At 46.5% G+C, this 22,107-nt stretch overlaps 2 protein-coding genes across 4 annotated transcripts in view; one reads left to right on the plus strand and one right to left on the minus strand.

Annotated features, from left to right (window-relative positions):
* HAT1 (histone acetyltransferase 1) overlaps positions 1 to 1,407 on the minus strand; it is a 28,892-nt gene extending 27,485 nt beyond the window's left edge. Inside the window, exon 1 of the mRNA XM_081181682.1 lies at positions 1,254 to 1,407. Within this exon, the coding sequence (XP_081037808.1) occupies positions 1,254 to 1,260 (7 nt within the window). The 5' untranslated portion in view covers positions 1,261 to 1,407. The remainder of the gene's footprint in view (positions 1 to 1,253) is intronic.
* Positions 1,408 to 11,147: 9,740 nt separating this feature from the next.
* The window catches only part of SLC25A12 (solute carrier family 25 member 12), a 57,676-nt gene continuing 46,716 nt past the window's right edge, over positions 11,148 to 22,107 (plus strand). Inside the window, exons 1-3 of one of the 3 annotated variants that reach the window (XM_081168667.1) lie at positions 11,148 to 11,340; positions 13,805 to 13,858; positions 20,120 to 20,262. In XM_081168667.1, the coding sequence (XP_081024793.1) occupies positions 11,329 to 11,340; positions 13,805 to 13,858; positions 20,120 to 20,262 (209 nt within the window). In that variant the 5' untranslated portion in view covers positions 11,148 to 11,328. Of the gene's footprint in view, positions 11,341 to 13,465; positions 13,554 to 13,804; positions 13,859 to 20,119; positions 20,263 to 22,107 lie in introns of those variants that run through there. The other 2 variants (XM_081168668.1, XM_081168669.1) reach the window with 2 other exon arrangements.

Consider the following 22,107-nt stretch of genomic DNA (forward strand, 5'->3'; position numbering starts at 1 on the left):
TAGGTGAATCCCACTCACTGTGTTCAGCTGGGCTTACTATTAAGTATGCAAAGGATGTCCATCTCAGTAATTTCAGATGATCATGGCAACCTGCCCCAGAAATATTATATTGTGTGGGTGAAACACAGTGTTAGTCATATTTATACTAGATAAATGGACTTAACTAACCTAAGTCCACCAATTTAACTGACCTATTCAGAGTATGATTTAGTTGCATATTAACCTATGCACTTAACGCAATAATAATATTTTTGAGCTAGTCACAGATAAAATGGCATACCAAGGACATTGGTGGTTCAGTGGTAGGATTCTTGCCTGCCATGTAGGAGGCCCAGGTTCGATTCCTGGCCAATGCAACTTGCCTTTAATGCCTACCTCTGGGATAGCTCAGTCAGTAAAGCATGAGACTCTTAATCTTAGGGTCGTGGGTTCAAGTCCATGGTGGGCAAAAGATGCCTGCATTGCAGGGGGTTGAACTCCTTTTCCAACTCTACAATTCTATGATTCTACCCTAAGGCTCCAAATATCAAGCAGTACACAGAAAGCCTCTGTCTTTAAATCAGCATGGATACAACCACCTTGCCGATTCAGAAAGGGAAAAAAGACAGATGTGCCCAAAGTTAGAATAAAACTGCTAGCAGCACAAGTAAGGGGTCGGGCGGCTGCAGCACTTCAGAACAGAAGCAATCTCACAGCAAGGCATGGGGCTGCGCATCTCTGCCCTTCAAATATTTCATTTTTTCCCAAGGGGGAGGAAAGGGCGCTTAACTGTGGCACAGCGGCAGGGGACCCCTTTTAGGAACGGGTCCAGACCCACCTGTCGAAACGCAAGCGAACCGCAGTGCCCATGCTTCGTCCTTTACTTTCCTGACAGGCCGTCAGTGCCTGACAGGGTGGGGATGGGGGGCTGCTCTGCCCCCACCCCACCCCACCCCATGGCAGTTCCCCCCACACCCACCTACCCCGAGGTCCTATAAGTTGCCCGCCCACCAATGGCAACGGGTTCCGAGTGAACTTCGAGGCGGCCGCGAATTTCAGGGCCGGGTTCGGAGGCAGCCCCAAGGCGGAGGCGTTTTTCCCAGTCAGAGGGGGAGAAACCAGCCCACCCGGGTAACCGGCAGCCGTTTTCCCGCGCAGCTTCCCGGGGCTACTTGGACGGGACGGGGGCCACTTCCAGCTCACGCCTTGCCTCAGGGAGGCCTAACCCAAGCAGCCGGCCAGCCTCTCTTTCTCTCCCGCTATGACCCGCTTACCCGCCATTTCCGAAGCGGCGGCGGCGGCGGCAGCGGCAGCGGCGGCCTCGGGCGCCAAGCGAAGCCCTCCGAGCCAACCCAACTGAGCGAATCAAGCCGCGCGCCCACACGCCGGAAACGGCGTCGCGAAGGAGGGACGCACACGCACGCACTTCCGTTCTCTCTAGGCTCCAGGCTGGAGAGGAGAGACGCGGGCAAAACGTTAGGAGCGCCGGCGCATGCGCGGCGTTCTGGGACGCGCCCTTCCTCCACGGTCGGGCGCTGACCTTCGCGCAGAACTCCATTCCCAATGGCTTATTTGCATAGCTCCTCCCAGCTCCCTTCCAACGCCCCGCCCTCTCGGGCTGTACGCCGGGCTCGCTGGGCTATGCAAGAGAGAGCGAGAGAGCGCGGTCTTCTAAAATGCAGTGGGGTTTGGAAATAGCTGCTCTTCTTTACCCCAGTAGGGATGGGAGAAATTCGCTTTAGTTCGCATTTAAACCGAATTTATCAAATGTATCTGCAAACCAATGTTCAGCAACAACAAAATGAATCCGTTGACATCCGTCTGTTGACATCCGTTTTAATGGTAAAAAAATAGAAATACCGTAAATGTGCCTTCAGCAGCTGGTTGTGGGAAAAGGCAGACTGCAAGCCTTTCTTTTGGGCTGATGGAAACAAAATGGAAATAAGGGGCACAGAGGGAGACAGCACCCTGCCAAACATCACCACAGGCAGAGGATTTCTTCAGCCAGAACTCACAGAAACTCCATTCCATCACCTCTCAGGTGGGCACCATTGCCAAGGTGTTTTGTGATGATTTCCAGCACATCTTTTCCTAGAAAAATAGCACTGACTACAGGTATATACCGTATTTTTCGTTCTATAGGACGCACATTTTCCCCTCCAAAAATTAAGGGGAAATGTGTGTGCGTCCTATAGAGCGAATGCAGGCTGCGCCGCTAAGCCCGAAGCCAGAACAGGAAGACGGAGCACTGCAGAGCGCTCCGTCTCGCGGTTCTAGCTTGGGGATGGCTGCGCGCAAAGCCTCTCCAGGGCAGCGGGGTGCCTTCACCCCGCTGTCCTGCAGAAGCTAGCAAGGCTGTTCCCAAGCCAGAACAGTGAGACAGAGCGCTCCGTCTCGCTGTTCTAGCTTGGGGATGGCTGCGCGCAAAGCCTCTCCAGGGCAGTGGGGTGCCTTCACCCCGCTGTCCTGCAGAGGCTAGCAAGGCTGTTCCCAAGCCAGAACAGCGAGACGGAGGGCTCCGTCTCGCTGTTCTAGCTTGGGGATGGCTGCACGCAAAGCCTCTCCAGGGCAGCGGGGTGCCTTCACCCCGCTGTCCTACAGAGGCTAGCAAGGCTGTTCCCAAGCCAGAACAGCGAGACGGAGGGCTTGGGAACAGCCTTGCTAGCTTCTGCAGGGCAGCGGGGCTGTGCACCGTCTCACTGCTCTAGCTTGGGGACAGCTGCGTGCATAGCCTCCCCAGGGCAGCGGGGTGTCTTCACCCCGCTGTCCTGCAGAAGCTAGCAAGGCTGTTCCCAAGCCAGAACAGCGAGACGGAGGGCTCCGTCTCGCTGTTCTAGCTTGAGGATGGCTGTGCGCAAACCTCTGCAGGGCAGCGGGGCACTGCGCTCCAAAGGCTTCAGGGATCTTTGAGGCTGGCAGTGGGGGAAAGCAGCGCTTCCCCCCACCGCCAGCCCCACAAGCTCTGGTGAATGTACCCTGAACGCACCTTTGTTTTAGAGGGGGAGAACAAGAAAAAAAATTTTTTCCCTGTTCTCCCCCTCCTATGGTCCAGTGCGTCCAATGGAGCGAAAAATACGGTATACAAACAAACCCCATCACCCACAAACAGGAAATATCCCAATCAAACAGGTCTCATAGGAGCAGTGTGAGTGGGGGCTCGGCGCACCACATAGGAGACCCCAGGCATAGTAATAGGGGCAATCTCATCCTTAGTTTTCACACTGTGGCTCCAGTCCAAATCATCTGTCAGGAGGCCTGGCCAGGACGGCTGAGGCAGCTACTTCACAGGTGGGCTAGCCTTTCTTTCTTATATCCAGTTCTGTTGCTGTGAGGGATAACCGAAGATCACCTCTGTCTGTTATGTTAAGGCGATTCCACGTTAGGCTGAGTCACCCTTTCATGCACCTGAGTACCTCCTTTCACAATAATACTTACACAAAGAAACAGCACCCCACACATTAACACTGCTGCAGCCACACACCTTGCCCGTGACAAACGAGATTCAGACAGCTTGGTGCACACAGCAACAGAGTGCAGAAGTGGAAGGGAGAAGGAAGCAGAAGTGATGTTGCCTCAGAGTGTATGTGGCTCTTCATCCACTGGGAAGCATGGTAATTTCTCTGTTCACTCTGCTTCTCTGATTTCTATTTTATTCACTTCTCTGTTTTATTTTTAGTCACTTCTCCGTTTTCTTCACTTTTCACTTCCCTCTGTGGCCCCCTAGTCTTGTGTGACATGGACCCCCATTTATGCAATTTTCACATGTGGCCCCCTTGGAATATACGGGGGGAGGGAGAATATGGCCCCCGGGTGGGGAAAACTACTATAAAGCACTTTGCATACAGTGGGACCTCGGGATGCGGACGGGATCCGTTCCAGAGCCCCGTTCGCATCCTGAACAGAACATAAGATGCGACTGCGCATCTGCACGTGCGGTGTCTCGCCACTTCTGCGCATGCACATGACGTCATATTGACTGCGCATGCGCGAGCGGCGAAACCCGCTCCGTTACTTCTGGGTCGCCGCAGAGCACAACCCGAAAATACTTATCCTGAAGCGTATTTATCCCGAGGCATGACTGTATTATGTTGTCAGAAGGGCGCTGTCCAACATACAAGGAGGCTGGAGGTTTGCAGAATTATAAAAGTCTCTCAACCTACTGCAAGCCTCTCAACCTACTGCAAACCCCCAGGTTACAAACTGTAAGAAAAAAGAGGTCACAAACGGACTGGGATTCTCCATCGACAGAGATTCGCGGTTCCCTATAGCAGTAATACCCCTCTATATTCAAAAACAGCACACTAGGCCAAAGCAAATCAGATTCAGAAGATCTCATATTTTTCTGCTTGTCTAGTTTGCCTATTTTGGCTCTTTAAAGAGTTAATCACATGTCTGGAAGCAGTTTGATAAAGCTGAAGTTAATGTTTAATGTGTATGCTAAACAGTCAAAGCTATTTTAAACATCAGCTCCATTCAGAACTACCAATCTAGTGTAATAACACACTTGATACTACAGGATAATATCCCAATCACAGGTAACAGAATTAAATAACAAGTAACAAATGAGGGAAATAATGAATGCTGAATATTTCAGTAACAAAACTGTTAACATGGAATGCATAGCTTTTCAAAGCGAAAAATGAGTTGGGGACGATAACGGTGTAAATCAAGAAACACACAGTTCCCAAGTGGTTGGTTGTGTTGGAGTTTTTTTTGTAACTAATGTTTTTATTATTTAAATTTTGTTAGTGTATAAAATCTCCCTTAAACGTGACTAAAATCTAGAATGTGATGTTAATTGTGCATACAGGACAATCCTAAACATCATCAAACTTGCTATCCAGTCGACAACAAAAATAAAATAAAAACCATGGGGCATTTGCCTCGCCCCAGATTCCACACAAAACCCAAGACCCAGTCACACCCAGACTGTCTGAAGAGTCCAAAAACTAGACCTGTGGTATAGGACAAGTTTCATAGGCAGGCAGGTAGTCAAAACAGGCTTAGACTCTGGATTTTATAGGTACCAACTCCTAGGGTCTGTGGGGGCTTTGGCACCCACAATAAAATATTTGAGGGGGCCGGGCCCACACAAAATTGATGGGCATTCCCATTCAAATGGTGAATGTGCACTGCATCATGTGATATGGGGCTGGGCTTAACTGTGCTCCCACAACATTTTATTCAAGTTGGCACCCCTGCTGTATGTGGCAGACCACTAGAAAAGGCTGTGCCTACATCAGGGGTACCTCCAGATGGCGTTTGATTAGTTTAGCCTCAGTCAGCATGGCTAGTGCAGAGGAGCGATGGGAGCTGTAGTACACATCATATGGAGTGCACCGTGTTGGTGCACTCCCTGACCTACAGCGTGAGGCCACTCACTTGGCCCTCACATTACCCATGTTGTTTTGCATCGCCTAGTCCTCTGCCATCCTATCTACACACGCAACCCCGCCATCATTAACTTGACTGCCTGGGGTCTGCTTTTCATACCCTCCTCTATGCCTGACTTCCTGCTTCATCACAGCAACAGGTGACTGCTACTTTAGTTATGCGTAGCCAGGCTGTGGTCCTACATTGCAAAAGGAACCATGCGTGTTCAACCACAAATAGCAGCAGTGGGCCTTATTTTTTATTCATTTACTCAGTCTATATTATAGCCCACCCATCCTCCCAAAGGAGCTCTGGGTGGCATTCAGGTGAGATCTTTCTACACAGAGCATTCGTGTACCTTTGTTTCCTTTGCGTGGAGACACTGCTACCGTTTGCTGAGGAAGATAGGAAGGAAGGTTTAATTAGCCAATCCAGAGTTAGGCAATGCACTTTGTGTTGTTGAATGCAGCAGGGCGGAGACATGGAGGAAGAGGGTGGGTTATTGGTTTGTTTTTGTTCTTATGTTTTTTATGTTTTTTTTTATCTTGTGTTTTAATGTTGTTGTCAGATGCTGTTGTGGTTGCTCGAGAGTAACCAGCAAGACTCCGACCTGTCTTTTGCAGGCTTTATTATTGGTGCAAACTATTTACAGTGAAGAGCGTCGTAAGTTCACGTCCGGCTCAATCGCTAGCAGAATCCGGGAGTGGTCCGTTTTTGTACCTCCCCCAGCATAAAAGTTTTGTCACCCCCAGCCTTTTCCGCCCCTCCCTGCGCCAAAGACTACTGCGCAGAATGGGCGCTGGCAAAGGCGCGCTTCTTGCCTCTCCGGCTTGTTCAGGCTCAGTGTTAAGGCTCTCCCTAGCATCCTCTGGTCCTTGCACCTCTTCTCCACTGGCGGTGGGGCTTTCCTCCTCGCCGGAAGAGGAACTGCTTCACAAGATTTTCGGAGGCTCCCTATAACACAACTGCCCTTCCATCTCTCGCCTCTGAGCTGATGGCAGTTCCCTGACAGTTGTGAACCACCCTGAGATGTACGGTTGAAAGGCAGTATACTACTACTACTACTACTACTACTACTACTACTACTACTAATAATAATAATAATGCACAGTCATCTTACTTGAAAGAGAAGATTCTCCCTTCTTTTGTGTTCCTGTCTGGGGTGCCACCCCAATAAAATATTTGAGGGGGCTGGGTGCCCCCAAAGTTGATGGGCATTGCCATTCAAACGGCATGCATGTGCCACGTCTTGTGATCGATTATGCGGGGTGGGACTTACCTGCCCCACCCAATATTTTATTCAAGTTGGCACCCCTGATTCCCCAGCTGGAAGAATTAAAGATCAGGTTGTTGTTGGGCCCTCTGTGAGTGTAGCCTTGAGGCAGATTCTAAGTAAGAGAAGTACAAGCAATCAGCTCTTCCAATATTTTTTCAGAGGCCACACACTTTGTGCAATGTGCCTTTAACCTTAGTGCCCCCTTGCACTGTTCTAAGTGTGCACAATGTAAGACAGTGGTACCTTGGTTCTCAAATGGCTTGGTTCCCAAACGCTGAAAACCCGGAAATAAGTGTTCCGGTTTTTGAACGTTTTTCGGAAGCTGAACGTCTGATGCGACTGTTGGCTATTGTTTCCAGGGCACCTGCACCAGTCAGAAGCTGTGCCTTGTTTTTCAAACATTTCGAAAGTCAAATGGACTTCCAGAATGGATTAAGTTTGGCACTTTTGTTTTTGCTATTTATTTTGTGTTTTTTTGAGGCTTTTTCGGTTAATTTGTTTTTGTGACTGTGTGGAACCCAGTTCAGCTACTGATTGATTGATTGTGTGACTGTGGAAATGGATGAAAGCTCACCATCCAAACAATGATTATAATCAGTGCAGGTAAGAAAAAAAATCATTTTAATTTTTATCATCTACAATACTGTCTTATTTATTTTATAGTACAGTACATTGATTATTGCTTTCCTTTTATGGATCAATGGTCTCGTTAGATAGTAAAATTCATGTTAAATTGCTGATTTAGGGTTGTTTTTAAAAGTCTGCAATGGATTAATCCATTTTGCATTACTTTCTATGGGAAAGCACGCCTTGGTTTTGGAACGGACTTCTGGAACGGATTAAGTTTGAGAACCAAGGTACCACTGTAGATATTTAGCCACACATCCAACCATTGACCTGCTTCTGTGGGTGTGCTGCAACTTGAAATTAAAAAAATTAAGGTCTTATATAAAAAGGTAAAGGGAACCCTGACCATTAGGTCCAGTCGTGACCGACTCTGGGGTTGTGGCGCTCATCTCGCTTTATTGGCCGAGGGAGCCAACGTACAGCTTCTGGGTTGTGTGGCCAGCATGACTAAGCCGCTTCTGGCAAACCAGAGCAATGCACGGAAACGTTGTTTACTTTCCTGCCGGAGCGGTACCTATTTATCTACTTGCACTTTGACGTGCTTTTGAACTGCTACATTGGCAGGAGCAGGGACTGAGCAACGGGAGCTCACTCTGTTGCGGGGATTCAAACCACTGACCTTCTGATCAGCAAGTCCTAGGCTCTGTGGTTTAACCCACAGCTCTACCCGTGTCCCTAAGGTCTTCTGCATATGTGTTCATATACATATAAATGTTCATAAAGGTGCGTACATGGATATGTGGACCACATGTCTGGAGCAGCACAGGAAAACTGCCCTGAAACCATTTTGACTCCCAAACTGACCAAATGTTTTCTCTGCAAGGAGGGAGGGGGTGAGGGAACCTTTCCATTGCCTCAGGAATTGGGAAATCAACATCTCAAAGGAATGGCCAGACTACCATGAAAGGCAATCAGATTATCAGATAACCTGACAGACAGAAAAAACAACAACATTCAAATTTCTGTTGTAGACCACCTTTTCTGTGATGTAGGTATGATGTATGGAGGGGTGGTCTTGAGCTCCAGGGAAGGCAATTTAAAATGTCTATATAAGGGCAGGCACACCTTTGTTCTGGGTCCTCCTCCTTTCCTGCGTGTGAGGGGAGCACCCTGTTGCAACAGTTCAATAAAGATCAGACTTACTAGCTGCTTTGCTTCTCAATATTCTCTGGTTGGCCTCTGTTATTTTCTCCTACCGATGGAGAACCTACAAAGGACTCTATAATGGCTCTTGTGTCCCCCATAAGGGAATGAGGGCAGATTTTGTTTATTACAGACTGGATGGAGTTAGCTGGAATCCTACAGAATATTGCAGCTGTGTGGGTAAGGCAAGAGGGTATGCCAGCATTTCCTCCCAGCACCATCACTCTACTGAAAGAATTCCTTCTATATCTATGGATTGATACTGTATTTCTCTCAAATTTCTTAATTTATCGGCTCAGCTTTGAGTGAAGTCATCCTTACATACAGCCAGCAAATAAAAATAACATTGAAAGCACGCCTTTGATTAAAGCCAAAGGAATCTCTTCCCCACCCCCCACCCCGTTAGGTCACCAGAGACTGAAGACCTGGAAGTCGCAAAGGATGGCTGCTCGTTTTTTACAGTTCAGAAGTTTCCATTCATCACCTACTTACCCTACCCAGTGATCTAGCAAAATTAATGAGCTGTGATAACAAAGGAGCTTTTCTACTGCAGAGAACTTGAGCTTTTGCCAGACACACACAAAAGACTTTAGTAACCGGAGCATTTGTGATTGAAGAAACCAAGGTGTTTGTAGGAAATATTAGACTATGATTCACAAACTGCTTAAGCAATTTGGGTGGCTGGGATCCCAAACATGTGAACAAAGGAGCTGCCTTATGACTCATACTATTGGTCCATTATCTAGCCCAGGCATAGGGAAACTCTGGCCTTCCAGATGTTTGGGACTACAGTTCCCATCCCAATTTCCCTTTTGGGGCTTTTGCTTCACTGTCCCAGAATTGCACTCCTCAGACCATTTCATAGTCAAGAAAAGCCTAAGGGACAGAGGATTAAAAGAGGACATGTCCTTCGCCTGATACAATTTTTTGACCAATGTTCCAGATCTGGAATAGCTAGGATCAATAACAGCTGCAAAAACAAACAAGAACAAGGGATGATAGGTGCACAATAGACACATTTTTCCATGTCTTTCAGCTATATCCTGTGTCTATACCTGGTTGGAGAATGGGGAATTATTACTTATTTCTGAGTTAAATTATTATTATTTATTGATTTTATATACCACCCTATACCCAGAGGTCTCAATGAACAAGCAATAGCCCATTGGCTCAAAGGCCATGTTTGTGTGTGTGTGTGTGTGTGTGTATATGCATATGTATCCAGCTTTGGGCTCATTTCACAAAAGGCAAGATATAAGTACAAATAAATAACAAATCCTTCCTCCCTCCTTCCTTGGATGTTGGATGGTCATCTGTCATGGATGCTTTAGCTGAGATTCTTGCATTACAGGGAGTTGGACTAGATGACACTTGGGATCCATTTCAACTCTACAATTCTATTATAAAGAGATTTCACGAGGTAGGACTTATTTTCCAAGGGAAAATGTAGTGGCAGCTTGGAAGGGTGAGCAAAAATGCACCACCCCACTTTTCTTGGGGAGGGGCGTGCGGAGACACCACCAGCCACCCTGATTTCGGTCCAAACTAAAAACATCCAGCCACACCTGTAGCCAAACTGATGGCACAGCCTGCACGTTTGTCCCTGGCTCCTCTGTGGGCTTTTGGACTTGTGCTTGTTGGCATTATTGAGAGTTAAAACACACATACGCAGGAGAAGTCTCAAGTCTTTATCCAGCCCCTCACCCTGGTCTCCCAGCAGCCACCCTAGGATAGGAACATGATACGATAACATTTGGGATGATAAACATGATAACATTTGGAATGAGTTTATACAAAACGTAGTACAGTAGGCTATTAACATTTACATAAGCACTAGGACAATAACACTACACCAATCTATACAAGAACATATGGAAATATCGTGTATTGCTTTTGGGGGGTATGTTTTCATTTTCATATGTATCTTTGTTGTTGTTGTTGTTGTTGTTTATTTATTGAGTTTATATACCACGCTGTACCCTGAGGTCTCAGGGCGGAAAGATCACAACATATATAATCAGAATAAAAACAACCCAATAACATCCCCCCCCCCGAAAAAGCCACATTTTAAAAGGGTATATAGGATTTTGTTTTTCTCTCACTTTTCCTTCTCCCCCATCACTTTATTTCTTTTTAACTGAAACCCCCTTAATAAAATACAAATATTAAAAACAGGATGGGAACAAGGAATAAAATATTTTGGGGGGAGTATTTGTTTTTTGGGGAGCAGCCCAGGTATAAGCCCCATCCCGCATAGTCAATCATCTGATGAGCTGCACTGCGCACTATTTGAATGGCAATGCCCATCAACTTAGGGGGGCCTGGTCCAATATGATATGATTATCTATCTATCTATCTATCTATCTATCTATCTATCTATCATCATCTTTTTTTGGGGGGGGGTGGCAGAAGACTCCTCGGCCCCTAGGAATGGGCTCCTATGGATGAGAAGTCCCGAGAGAAGGACATCGATCTCTCGCCCCGCTTGCTGTTCCCAGTCTCCTGCCTGCAAGAGGGACCGGCAGCGCGGAGATTCCTCCCCACGGCAGCCACTACTGCTAAGGCTTCCCTTGGCGGGCCGGTGGGGAAGAGAGAGAAAAGCAAAGGAAAAAATAACAATTTCCGGGCTGGTCTCTTTCTCTCTCCCACCGCGCCGCTGCCCAGCTCCGTCCGCCTTTGCTCTTCTATGGCGCGGCTGCGCTCGTCAGAATGCGGCGCTTAGCCTTCCGCGCCGACGCGCCTTCCAGAACCGCGGCGGCGGCGGCCCTGGCAACGGGGTCACGGCGGGACAAGCTCCCGAGCTCGGCCGGCGATCCTCATTAACATAGGCCCCGGCTGAGGCCGCCGTGCGCCGGGCGGGGTGTCTCTCCCGGAGACTCCTCCTCCTGCCCTCCTCCTTTTCCACCACCAGCCACTTCCCCGAGCTCAGCATGGCGGTCAAGGTGACTCTCCTCCTCTCGGCTTCCTGCAAATAAGCGCGGCGGTGGCAGCAGCAGCCGGTTTGCGCGGGCGGCTGCGCGGGGAAGAGGGGTCGGGGCGCGCGCGGGTGGATGGATGTGGGGGGCCCGACCCCCTTCCGCCTCGAGGCCACAGTGGCGGCAAGGGCGGGGAAGGGGGTTCCCCCCAAATGTTGGCAAGGGCGGGGTGAGGGCGGCTGAAAGACGCCCCTAGCGACAAGGGAGGGAGCCCCAGGAGGGCATAGAATAGATAGATATATCATGAATCTATCTATCTATCCTTCTATCTAATTGCCAAGGGTGTCTCAAAAATCCCGATTAACGGCAGGTTTCCCATTGCCCCATCTGGGCTCAATCTCGCCACTGGTGGATTCATCTCCCCCCCCCCTCATTTCACATGTTGAAATGGGCTTCTGAGTAACTGGGCGCAGTGGGATGTTTGTTACCTCAGACCTCAGTGGGTGGGGTGGGGGTGCTTGGCAGGGTAGGTAGCCATGAGGAGAAAGATGGGGGGGGGGTCATAGCAGTGGCGTAGCGTGGGTTGTCAGCACCCGGGGCAAGGCAAGTAATTTGCGCCCCCTAACCCGTGGATTTGCGCCCCCTAACCCTAACCCCCAGATGTTGCGCCCGGTGCGGCCGGCCCCCCCTGCACCCGCCACGCTACGCCACTGGGTCATAGTCCCCCTTGTTTGCCTGGTCCACGGTCCTACGAAGCGTCTCCACCTGCAAAAGCCCCGTTCTCCCCATCTCAACTAAGCCATGTAGGATTTTAGGCGAGATCCCTTCATTGCAAGGGGTTGGACTAGAGGATCCTCAGGGTCCCCCTTTTCCAACTCTGCAGTTCTGTGATTCTGTGACCCGGTGCAAGACCATTAGTAAAGCTGATCAAAGCAGGGCAAGTTAGGGATGCTTTTGTGCCCCCATCCCCTTAAATCCCCCCAAAATCCACTCGCTCGGTTCGAATGAATCTGGGCTTGTTTTCTCTCTTTGGGAGCTCAGCATGCAGTTCACACCAGGGAGTGCTAAATTAGGCTGTCATCCAAATTGGGCCTAAGGCTTCAATGGGCCTTACCTCAAAGTAAGTGGGGTTAGGATCGCAGCCTATGCTGTTCCCATAATATTCTTCAGTGATCTGTGTATACACTTCTATTTGGTCTGCATCCAGGGCACTCCCCCCAACACTGGTTTGGGAAGTAATGTACACACAACAGTAGCCGCAATCCATATCTGTCCGGTTGTTTCTTATGAAATATTGCATTTTGATGCATTTTCTCTCCCCGCCCCCCCCAGCTGCCAAACCAGTTTTGCTCTGAATTGAGAAAAAGAATAACCAGGCTGCATTTTAAGCTGGGAATAAGTACACAGCCGTGGGCTATTAGTGTATGGATAAAGGAGGCCTTTAATCATCCATGCAATATTGGGGTAGTGCTTATTTTGGAATGATTAACTGCAGAGTGTGCAGATGAACTCTGAGGTATGTGTTAAAAAGTAAAAATAAGGCTTTGCCCTCGCTAAGCAACTTAGGCCTGAGGATAGCGGAGGCCTTGTAAGGCCTGTGATATCCTTGAAGACAGGGAAGGAAGGAAGCTTTTCCCTCCACCGATGTAAAATAGAGCTTGTTATGTCACACTTCCTGGGACACGAGGCTGCATAGGCAAGTAAATGCTTTGCATTCCATCTTCCTGTAGGTGTGGGAGGTAAGGTGGAGCCCTCTCCTTGTCTAGCACTTACCCAGTTTCTTAGAAAGGCCTGTCTCTTTGAGGTACAGTATAGCCATACAGCAGTTAAGCAGTGTTAAAAGGAGGAGAGTGACATGAGGAAAGGGACTGTTAATTGGGATAAATAAGGTCATTGGTGTGCCTCCTCCCCCCAAGGTTTGCTGGAGGTCAGTCTGGGGATCAGAGGTCCTTTGTAGGTTTTAAGAGTGTTGTAATTCATCTCCAGGAACACACCACATGCAAAGTAATACATGATATTCTATTGCACATGCTAAATTGCAATGGCTACCGGATCTTGTTCCGGGGGTGGGGGAGGTTAGTTTATTTGCAGAGGGCTACTTGCACTTTCTGGCATGCACAATATGCCTTCACTCTTGTTGTGACTTCTTTGTAGGAGAGCAAAACTGTTTTCTGATTGGAACACTTCTGTTTTATCTTCTTAGCTTCATTATCTGTTGTTTTAGTTTTCTTCTTGAGTTAGTAGGCTCTGTTTCTCTTTCCTTGGCAGTTCCTCCCGAGTTTGACAGCTGTCATGAGGCTTGCAATTGTTTTACTGTTCAGCAACATAAACATGTGTCTGAATGTCTGGCACTCGCTCTATCATTTAGATAAGAGACTTGATATTTATTACTCTTTATCTGCATAGATTGCAGTTTAGGTTTCCCTCTTTGGTAGATGAGTAACCCGACAAGCGGAGCATTAACCTTCCCCCTTCCTTCTTGGTTTTGTAGGTTCAAACAACCCGGAGAGCAGATCCTAATGAGCTTCGCAACATATTTTTGAAGGTAAGTGACTGTTTTTTTGATGTTGTTAGAGTTCTATATTTTTAGCTTTAGTCATTTCCCATGCTTTCTTGGTGTGCTGGAAAATGGTGCATGAATTTCTGCAAAGGGCTCTCTCATTCTTTGCTATGCTCAGCGTGATCCTGGAAGTGGCACATCAGTGGCATTGAGATTAGGACCGCTTGGGAGCAGCCAGTGAGGCCATCAGCCTGACTTTCCTGTTCACACGCTAGGCAGATGGAGTGACCACAGGGTGTTTCTGTAGATCTGGTGTGGGAGGGAAATCAGTGGTCCTCAGCTTAATTTCTTGGCCAAATTTCAGAAACCCTCCTCAGGTGATCAGTTCAGTCCTCTGGGAAGAGTGTTTTGTCTCCCCCAGCAGGCTGTTTAGGAGAGGGGAAGGGAGAAAGAATGGGGACCCCCCCACACACACTTTTGGCTCTGGCCCTGCCCAGCACCAGCCCACAGATATTCCCCCTCAGAGGGAATGCGGCCTTGAACAGAAAAAAAGCAACACTCCCCCACCCTCAGATCTAAGAGGCTTCAGAGGACAATAGGCATTCTCCCTACCTGAGATATGCACATCTTAAATTGCTCTGGGGTCTATATTTTTATTAACTCCGGAGGGTTGCACAGCTACATAGGAAAGCATTTTTAAGACAGCGTGTCCTTTTACATGCAGTATTTCCCATTTTATGTCTGCACCCCATAGCATATTCTTAATGGCACTGCCTAATATGCTTTTCTGTATTTGTGTAAAGTAAATAACATGTAGTGACTTAAATGGAGAGATGTCTTCTGGAACTCAGGTTGTTCCTGCTTTCAGAACTGGGGTGCGGAGAAGAAAAGGAGGCACCTTTTGATGACTTTTCTTGTTGAGCCCCCTGTACTCCTCCAAAATCTGCTCCAGAGTGTGGGGGGAGGGACCAGAAGGTGGTAGACAGTACTGGTGGACTGTGGTGGGAAGGGCGACCAGCCAAAATTGCCTCCCCTCCTTCTGTCTGCTGAAGTGAAAACTCTTCTACTTCCATTTGCAGATGAGCAAATCTGCATCCGAGGCAGTAGGTGTCAAAACGAGAATATAAGGCTGTGTATGCAATGCACCATAAATTCAACGCATTTAAAGAATCCTGGGAACTGTAGTTTCCTAAGGGTGCTGGGAATTGTAGCTCTTAGAGGAGTAAACACTAATTCCTGGGACTTTTTTTGTGAGAAGTCATGTGCTTTAAATGTATGACAGTGCATTGCCAAAGTTTCAAATGATACTAATTTAGTTCCTTATTTCTGAAAGATCAGAACATTAGCAATGTGTTTTCATACAGCTAAAGTTATGCACTTCTAAACCTACGGTATTTATTGCAGTGTGCACATGCTTACTTCTTCTGTTGAAATCAAGGGGAGTTAGGATTTGGGTTTTTGTTTTTTTCATTTTGGCTAGGCTGTGCTTTTAATTGCGCCTATGTGTTTATCGGCTTATTCATGACTCGGTGTGATGTGCAGGTTTGAATTTCTCAGTAGCGCAGTTGGGAGCGACCTTGTTTGTAATTCCTTGCAACTCGATCCATTGCGTCAAAATACAAAGCGCCTTGTGCTGAAACCACAGCAGGTTTCACGGGTCAGTTCTCTCTTGCTCTTTTGATTATGCAATGCTGTGATCCCTAAAGGGTGTGCATTCCGGCCTAAATTTGGCTACCCTTGGAAATGGAGGCAAGTGAAGGTGAAGATCATTAAGTGAAACACAGTTCATATGACCATTTCCAGAGGGGTAGCCGTCTTGGTCTGCCACAGCAACATCAGCAAAGAACTTTGTGGCCCATTAAAGTGTAACAAGTTTCACTAGGGCAGAAACAGTCCACTTCATCAGAAGCATGAAGTATAATGCTCAGATGCAGATATATATACATCTGAAACAGGGGGCGGGGAGTTTAAAGCAGTCAGGATCAGACTTTGATGAATTTGTTGCTGCTGTTGGCTTTATGTATATGCTATTGTGTTTGATATTATAGTGATGGCAGTGTTTGTTTATTTTTGTTTTTAATGCTGTTGTTATTATTATTATTATTATTATTATTATTATTATTATTATTATTATTATTATGAGTCGCTTTGAGCCCAACATTTGTTGCTGGAAAAGCAGAATACAAATATCAAATCAAACAAGAGCTCATGTAATGTAATATTTATGTCAATTTCTCTGTATATCCATGATGTGTCTTATAAAGTGCAATTTATTATGCCTAATACCTGTCGAGTTGGATCAAAAGTTGAAGTGAAGTGGGATGCATGCCTTTGTGATTGGGATTCCTGAAGTGAGGTCAGAAACATTTGAAAGGAAATTGGTACTTTTCATGTGATGATTAAATATTATGTTTTGTTCAGCCTTTGGAATATGTATGTTAAAGTAAATGGCAGGATTGAGGAATTGTTATGAAAAGCTGCATATAGGCACAATACAAAGTTGATTTGAATAAGGATAAAACAAATGGAAAATATCATTTTTAAACAAACAAACAAGCCCTGTCTTTATTTTCCCCCTCTCTCTCTGCCTCACACACACCTATGGCTCTGTGCTTTATAGCTGTCTCCTTCTTGTGACAAAGGCAACACCTAGATCCCTTAGTCTAATAATACACATTTGAGAGCTTTCTTAAGCAGTCAGTTTAGAAAGTTCAGGCTTCCCTCGCACCATAACAATTCAAAGCAACCTTTCCCAAGCTGGTGCCTTCCCATCAGCCCCAGCATGCATGTTGACTGGGGCTGATGGGAATTGTATTCCAAAACATCTGGAGAGCACCAGTTTTGGGAAGGCTGCTTTAAAGCGATATCAAAACTTCCTCCTCCTTAGAGTGGTGACTCTGGGTGTCCTCTCCCTTCTTGGGGTTGTGGCAAGTGCCCGGCGTCTTCAACCTATGGTTACCCTATGCCAGGCATAGGCAAACTCTGCCCTCTAGATGTTTTGGGACTACAACTCCCATGATCCCTAGCTAACGGGACCAGTGGTCAGGGGTGATGGGATTTGTAGTCCCAAAACATCTGGAGGGCGGAGTTTGCCTATGCCTGCCCTATGCCCTAAAGAGTCAGGCGGTTTGCCAGTCTGTTGCTGCCTGTGCGGTTTGCCAGACTGTGTACCTCTGTATCCAGCATACACACATTGCTGAATCTTTTCCTCCCCTCAAGTCTGTCATTTTTAAAATTTTACTTTTATTTCTATGTCGTTTTTCATTCGAATGAATCCCAAAGCGGCTCACAAACAATAAATAATAACAACATGATAGAACTTCCCCCCAATAAGCCATGCTTTTCTTGGCGCCTCAACCATTTGTGCCGTTAAGTGTCTTAATATTACATCTGCATGGGAACCCTGACTTCGGTTACATCTATAAATAAGTAGATGAGTAAATGCCCACCATGCATTGCTAAAGTGCAACTTGCAATTCACTTCAGTAGAAGCTGCACAACAGGGGAGGTTGTTACTTCGGAGACTACCCTGGTTTGGTGACTGTAAAAGTCTTAAAATACTAAATAGTTTCAGGGAAAGAAAGAGGGAGAGGAATCGAATGTTAAAAATGTAAACTCCCCCTTCCTGATTATTTTTTTTTTTGGTAGGATTTCTGGAAGCTGATTTTTAACATTTGAAATAGTTGCAGAGTTATTGTTGGGGTTTTTTATGGTTAATTTTCCTATTTTGATTTGGCCCCCAAACCCTTTTAGTTAGAAGTCAGTCCTATTGCATTAAAGGAAATTTCAAAAACCAGTTTGAGTCTCGTTCACATAAGAATCTTCTTATTTTTGTTGTTGTGACGTAGGACAACCCAAGATATAAAATGCTATTTAATTGTCAGATTGTATAATAAAACATATTTCATATATGAAAACTATATTTCAGGCTGTAAGCCTTCATTAGATAAATAATTTTCTACTATAGGTTTCTGATTGGCCCATCATTAGCAAGGATTTGAGTGACTCTGTGAATCTTGTTTCTTAGCAAGATTTACAAGGCCTCCTCTTTCCCCTTTGTGAATGCGCTCTGAAAACATCTCTTCAGAAGGATTGTTACGATCAATTTTACTAACTTATATTTGTACAGTTTTATGGAGATTTAATTTTTTTTGTTTGCTATATTTAAACTTTCTCTTGTTTTTTGACTTGTGAGCTGCTTTGGAGTAATTATGCACACAAATTAATTTTGAAAGCAGAATACAAACGAGTATGTAAAAAAGCACCAAATAAACAATTAATACCTCTTATACCTTATAAAACAATTGATTTTTTTAGTCGGTGTGCTAATAAGATGATTAAAAGCTGGCTGACGCAAATCTGTACCAAATATGCTGCACACGAATGGCTTAATTATTTTCTCAGGCTCCAGCAATTTGTATGGTTTCCAACACCATTCTAAATCTTATGACCTTTTCTCAGAGTGTTTTCATTAGTTAGCAGTGCAGAATTTTACCTGTGGAAAATAGAGAATTGTTTTACTTTTCAGCTCAATTTCCAGGTACAACTCAACGACACTTGAATTCAACAACACTTATTTCACCTCTTACCAGTGGCTAGAGTAGTCTGTCCCTCTTTGGTGGGAGATAGTTCAGCTTATGTACACCAGGAAAGTGTTACTGAAAAGCCCTGGCACAAATAAACAAAATAGTCAGCTGAAATCCTTTTTTTAAGAACGCAAAGAGAGCCTTCCTGGATCAGAACAAGGGCCCGAGCCTTCTGTTCTCGGAATGGCCAACCTAATGTCTCAAACAGAGCGTAAATGCAACAGCACACTTGCCACTTGTAATTACCAGCAACTAGTACAGAGTCAGGGACGCGGGTGGCGCTGTGGGTTAAACCACAGAGCCTAGGACTTGCCGATCAGAAGGTCGGCGGTTTGAATCCCCGCGACAGGGTGAGCTCCCGTTGCTTGGTCCCTGCTCCTGCCAACTTAGCAGTTCGAAAGCACGTCAAAGTGCAAGTAGATAAATAGGTACCGCTCCGGCGGGAAGGTAAAGGGCGTTTCTGTGTGCTGCTCTGGTTTGCCAGAAGCGGCTTAATCATGCTGGCCACATGACCTGGAAGTTGTACGCCGGCTCCCTCGGCCAATAAATTGAGATGAGAGTCGCAATACCAGAGTCGGTCACGACTGGACCTAATGGTCAGGGGTCCCTTTACCTTTACTAGTACAGAGCCATGTCTTGACCAGCTGCCCATAGTACACTGCTGAGGTCTCATACACTTGTTTGGCAAAGCAATTCCACAGAGTGGACTCCACAGCAGAGAATAGCCCTAATCCTAGTTGACACCAGCCTCTCTTAACAAAGTCTGATTTGGAGCAGGGCCTTGGATGATGGTTGGAGCATACAGGGAGGAATGTATGGAAGAAGGTACCTAGGTTCCAAGCTGTTAAGGACTTTAAAGTTTAACACCACTGCTACTGAAAGGGAACTTACGTGAAACTCAGCTTGTGAGTGGAAGTACAGTCATACCTTGGGTTAAATATGCTTCAGGTTGAGTTTTCAGGTTACGCTCTGCAGCGACCTAGAAGTAACGGAACGCGTTAATTCCGGGTTTCACCGCTTGCGCATGCGCACACGCTTAAAATGACGTCACGCGCTGAAGCGGTGAATCGCGAACCGCAGACGTGGGTTGCGTTCGCTTTAGGATGCAAACGGGGCTCCAGAATGGATCCCGTTCGCACCCAGAGGTACCACTGTACTTTGCACATGCACAAAAGCTTCTCTAGATGCCATCATTTTTTATTAGTTATTGTAGTCTGTAATAATAATAATTTATACATACATACATACCTCACCCATCTGGCTGGGTTTCCCCAGCCACTCTGGATGGCTCCCAACAGAATATTAAAAACACAATAAAACATCAAACATTAAAAACTTCCCTAAACGGGGCTGCCTTCAGATGTCTTCTGAAAGTCTGGTAGTTGTTTATTTCCTTGACATCTGATGGGACGGTGTTCCACAGGGTGGCCGCCACTACCGAGAAGGCCCTCTGCCTGGCTCCCTGTAACCTCACTTCTCACAGGGAGGGAACCGCCAGAAGGCCCTCGGCGCTGGACCTCAGTGTCCAGGCTGAATGATGGGGGTGGAGACGCTCCTTCAGGTATGCAGGGCTGAGGCCGTTTAGGGCTTTTAAAGGTCAGCACCAACACTTTGAATTGTGCTTGGAAACGTACTGGGAGATGTATTGGGCTATTGCCTACTCTGAAACAAATACTAACAATTTAGACAATCGCTATGTCCTTTTTTGTCTTTGCTGTAGTATGCCACTGTCGAACAAGATGGAGAGCATTACATGACGCCAGGCGACTTCGTGCAGAGATACCTGGGACTGTATACAGACCCCCATTTCAATCCTCAAACGGTGCAGCTGTTAGCAGGAGTGGCAGATCAGACAAAGGATGGGTAAGGAACCAACCAGTATATTCCTAACAATTGATTGGAAATTATGTTGTTTAGGCTACAATCCGAAGGTGAAAACTGCACGCAGGCATAGATTTCTCTTGGAAGTTTTGGCCACAGGGCCGAAGAGGCTACCATCTTTTTGGTTTTACAAGCCAATCGACTCTTCTGCTGCCAGAACTACAGTAGCAAAAATGACCAAGACAGTAGCATGCATAGCCTGGATAGTTCCACTGGTTATCAGCGTGGTGCTGATAACACCAAGGTTGCAGGTTCGATCCCTCTATGGGACAGCTGCGTATTCCTGTATTGCAGGGGGTCAGACTAAATGACCCTCAGGGTCCCTTCCAACTCTACAATTCTATGATCTCTGGCGTGGTTTTGATCTGTGGACATGAAGCACCATGTTTGGATTGTTTCCATACGTTCCAAGTGATTGATTTTAACATATCAGGTTTTTCCCCAAGCCTGCTATGAGGAGACCAGGAAGAAAAATATAGGCAAGGGAAGAACACTTTGTGGCAGTCTTTTAGATATTGGGCAGGATTCACCTAACCAGTCTCATCAGCGGAAGCCCTTCGCAATGGGGCTTCCCCCCTTCTTCCTCCCCCAAAATTGACTCTGGGGAGGTCAGGATAACCCCGAGAACAGCCCAGGTTCTGCCAAACTGCATTGCTTGCACAGATGGAACGACAGAAAGAGCATAGAGTGGTATAGAATAGAGCATCGAGTTGCCATAGAATGTGGGGATTGACCCTGAAGCCTGACTTACAAACAAGGAAATGATGCATTCAGTTCACTCACTCATTTACAACTACTCTGGAGAAGTTCTGTTTCCCTTTTTATATCAGGTTCCTAGTCAGAGACTTTGATTCCGGGGTCCTCCGAATCCAGGCTTAGGAAAGGGAGGAAATGTCACGTGACCTTTGTAGCAGGAGGTCTCTCTAACTCCCACACATCAAACCAAGGAAGGCTCCTCCAAAACGTGATCTATTAGGGAGAGAGACACTAATCGCTATATGCAGCAAGAAACGATTTGCCTAATCAAGAGAAGGTCATGCCGTACAGCGCTTTTAAAACATTACTTATGGACAATATTCTTTGTTGCTTAAATTGCTTTCACAGAATGTCCACTCTTCTCAAACATAGCCTTTTAACCCACTTGGTTTCAGAGCAGCCTTGCCCTGCCTCCCCTTCTCTGGTCTCTTTCTGTGGCTCTCCAAATTTATTTTAGCAGGGAAGTGCCAGTGTTGTTGGACAATAGCCAACAAGTAAACATACATGGGAGCAGAGGCCGCTGGGGCCATCAGAGAGCAGTGATAGAGAGACAATTAAAGGTTGCTGTTAAAACAAAAAAGGCAATATTCTCCCCACCCCCTATTTTTTCTTTTCCTTTTTGCTAAATGTCCGATTTTCATTTATGTGGAATTAAAAGCCCCTTATATTCTTTAGGGTTATTTCGTGTGCACATATGACCCCTGATGTTATTCTGAATGCTGTTATTTCCCTTACTGCTCTGGTTTAGTATCTTCTATTTTTATTATTATTTGTGGCAAGCCCTGTGCAGCTCTGCCAAAGTGCGCATATGCTGAATGTCCTTTGTCTTACAATGGATGCAAAACTGTGGCCTTTCTCATCATCTGCTTTCACCCCTGAAGCCATGGCTTTCCGAAGTGTGAAGTGACCATTTCAAAAGCGGCACCAACTCAAGGTTGGGCAATGTGGTACCCTCCAGATGTTGTTGGACTGTAGTTCCTATCACCCTTGTCCCTTGGACTCTGCTGTCTGGGACTGATGGGAGTTGTATGCAGCAACATCTGTGGAGGCACTACATGTTGGAATACTGCT

This window comes from Podarcis bocagei (assembly GCF_964188305.1).
Source record: "Podarcis bocagei genome assembly, chromosome: 1".
NCBI classification, from domain to species: Eukaryota; Metazoa; Chordata; class Lepidosauria; order Squamata; family Lacertidae; genus Podarcis; species Podarcis bocagei.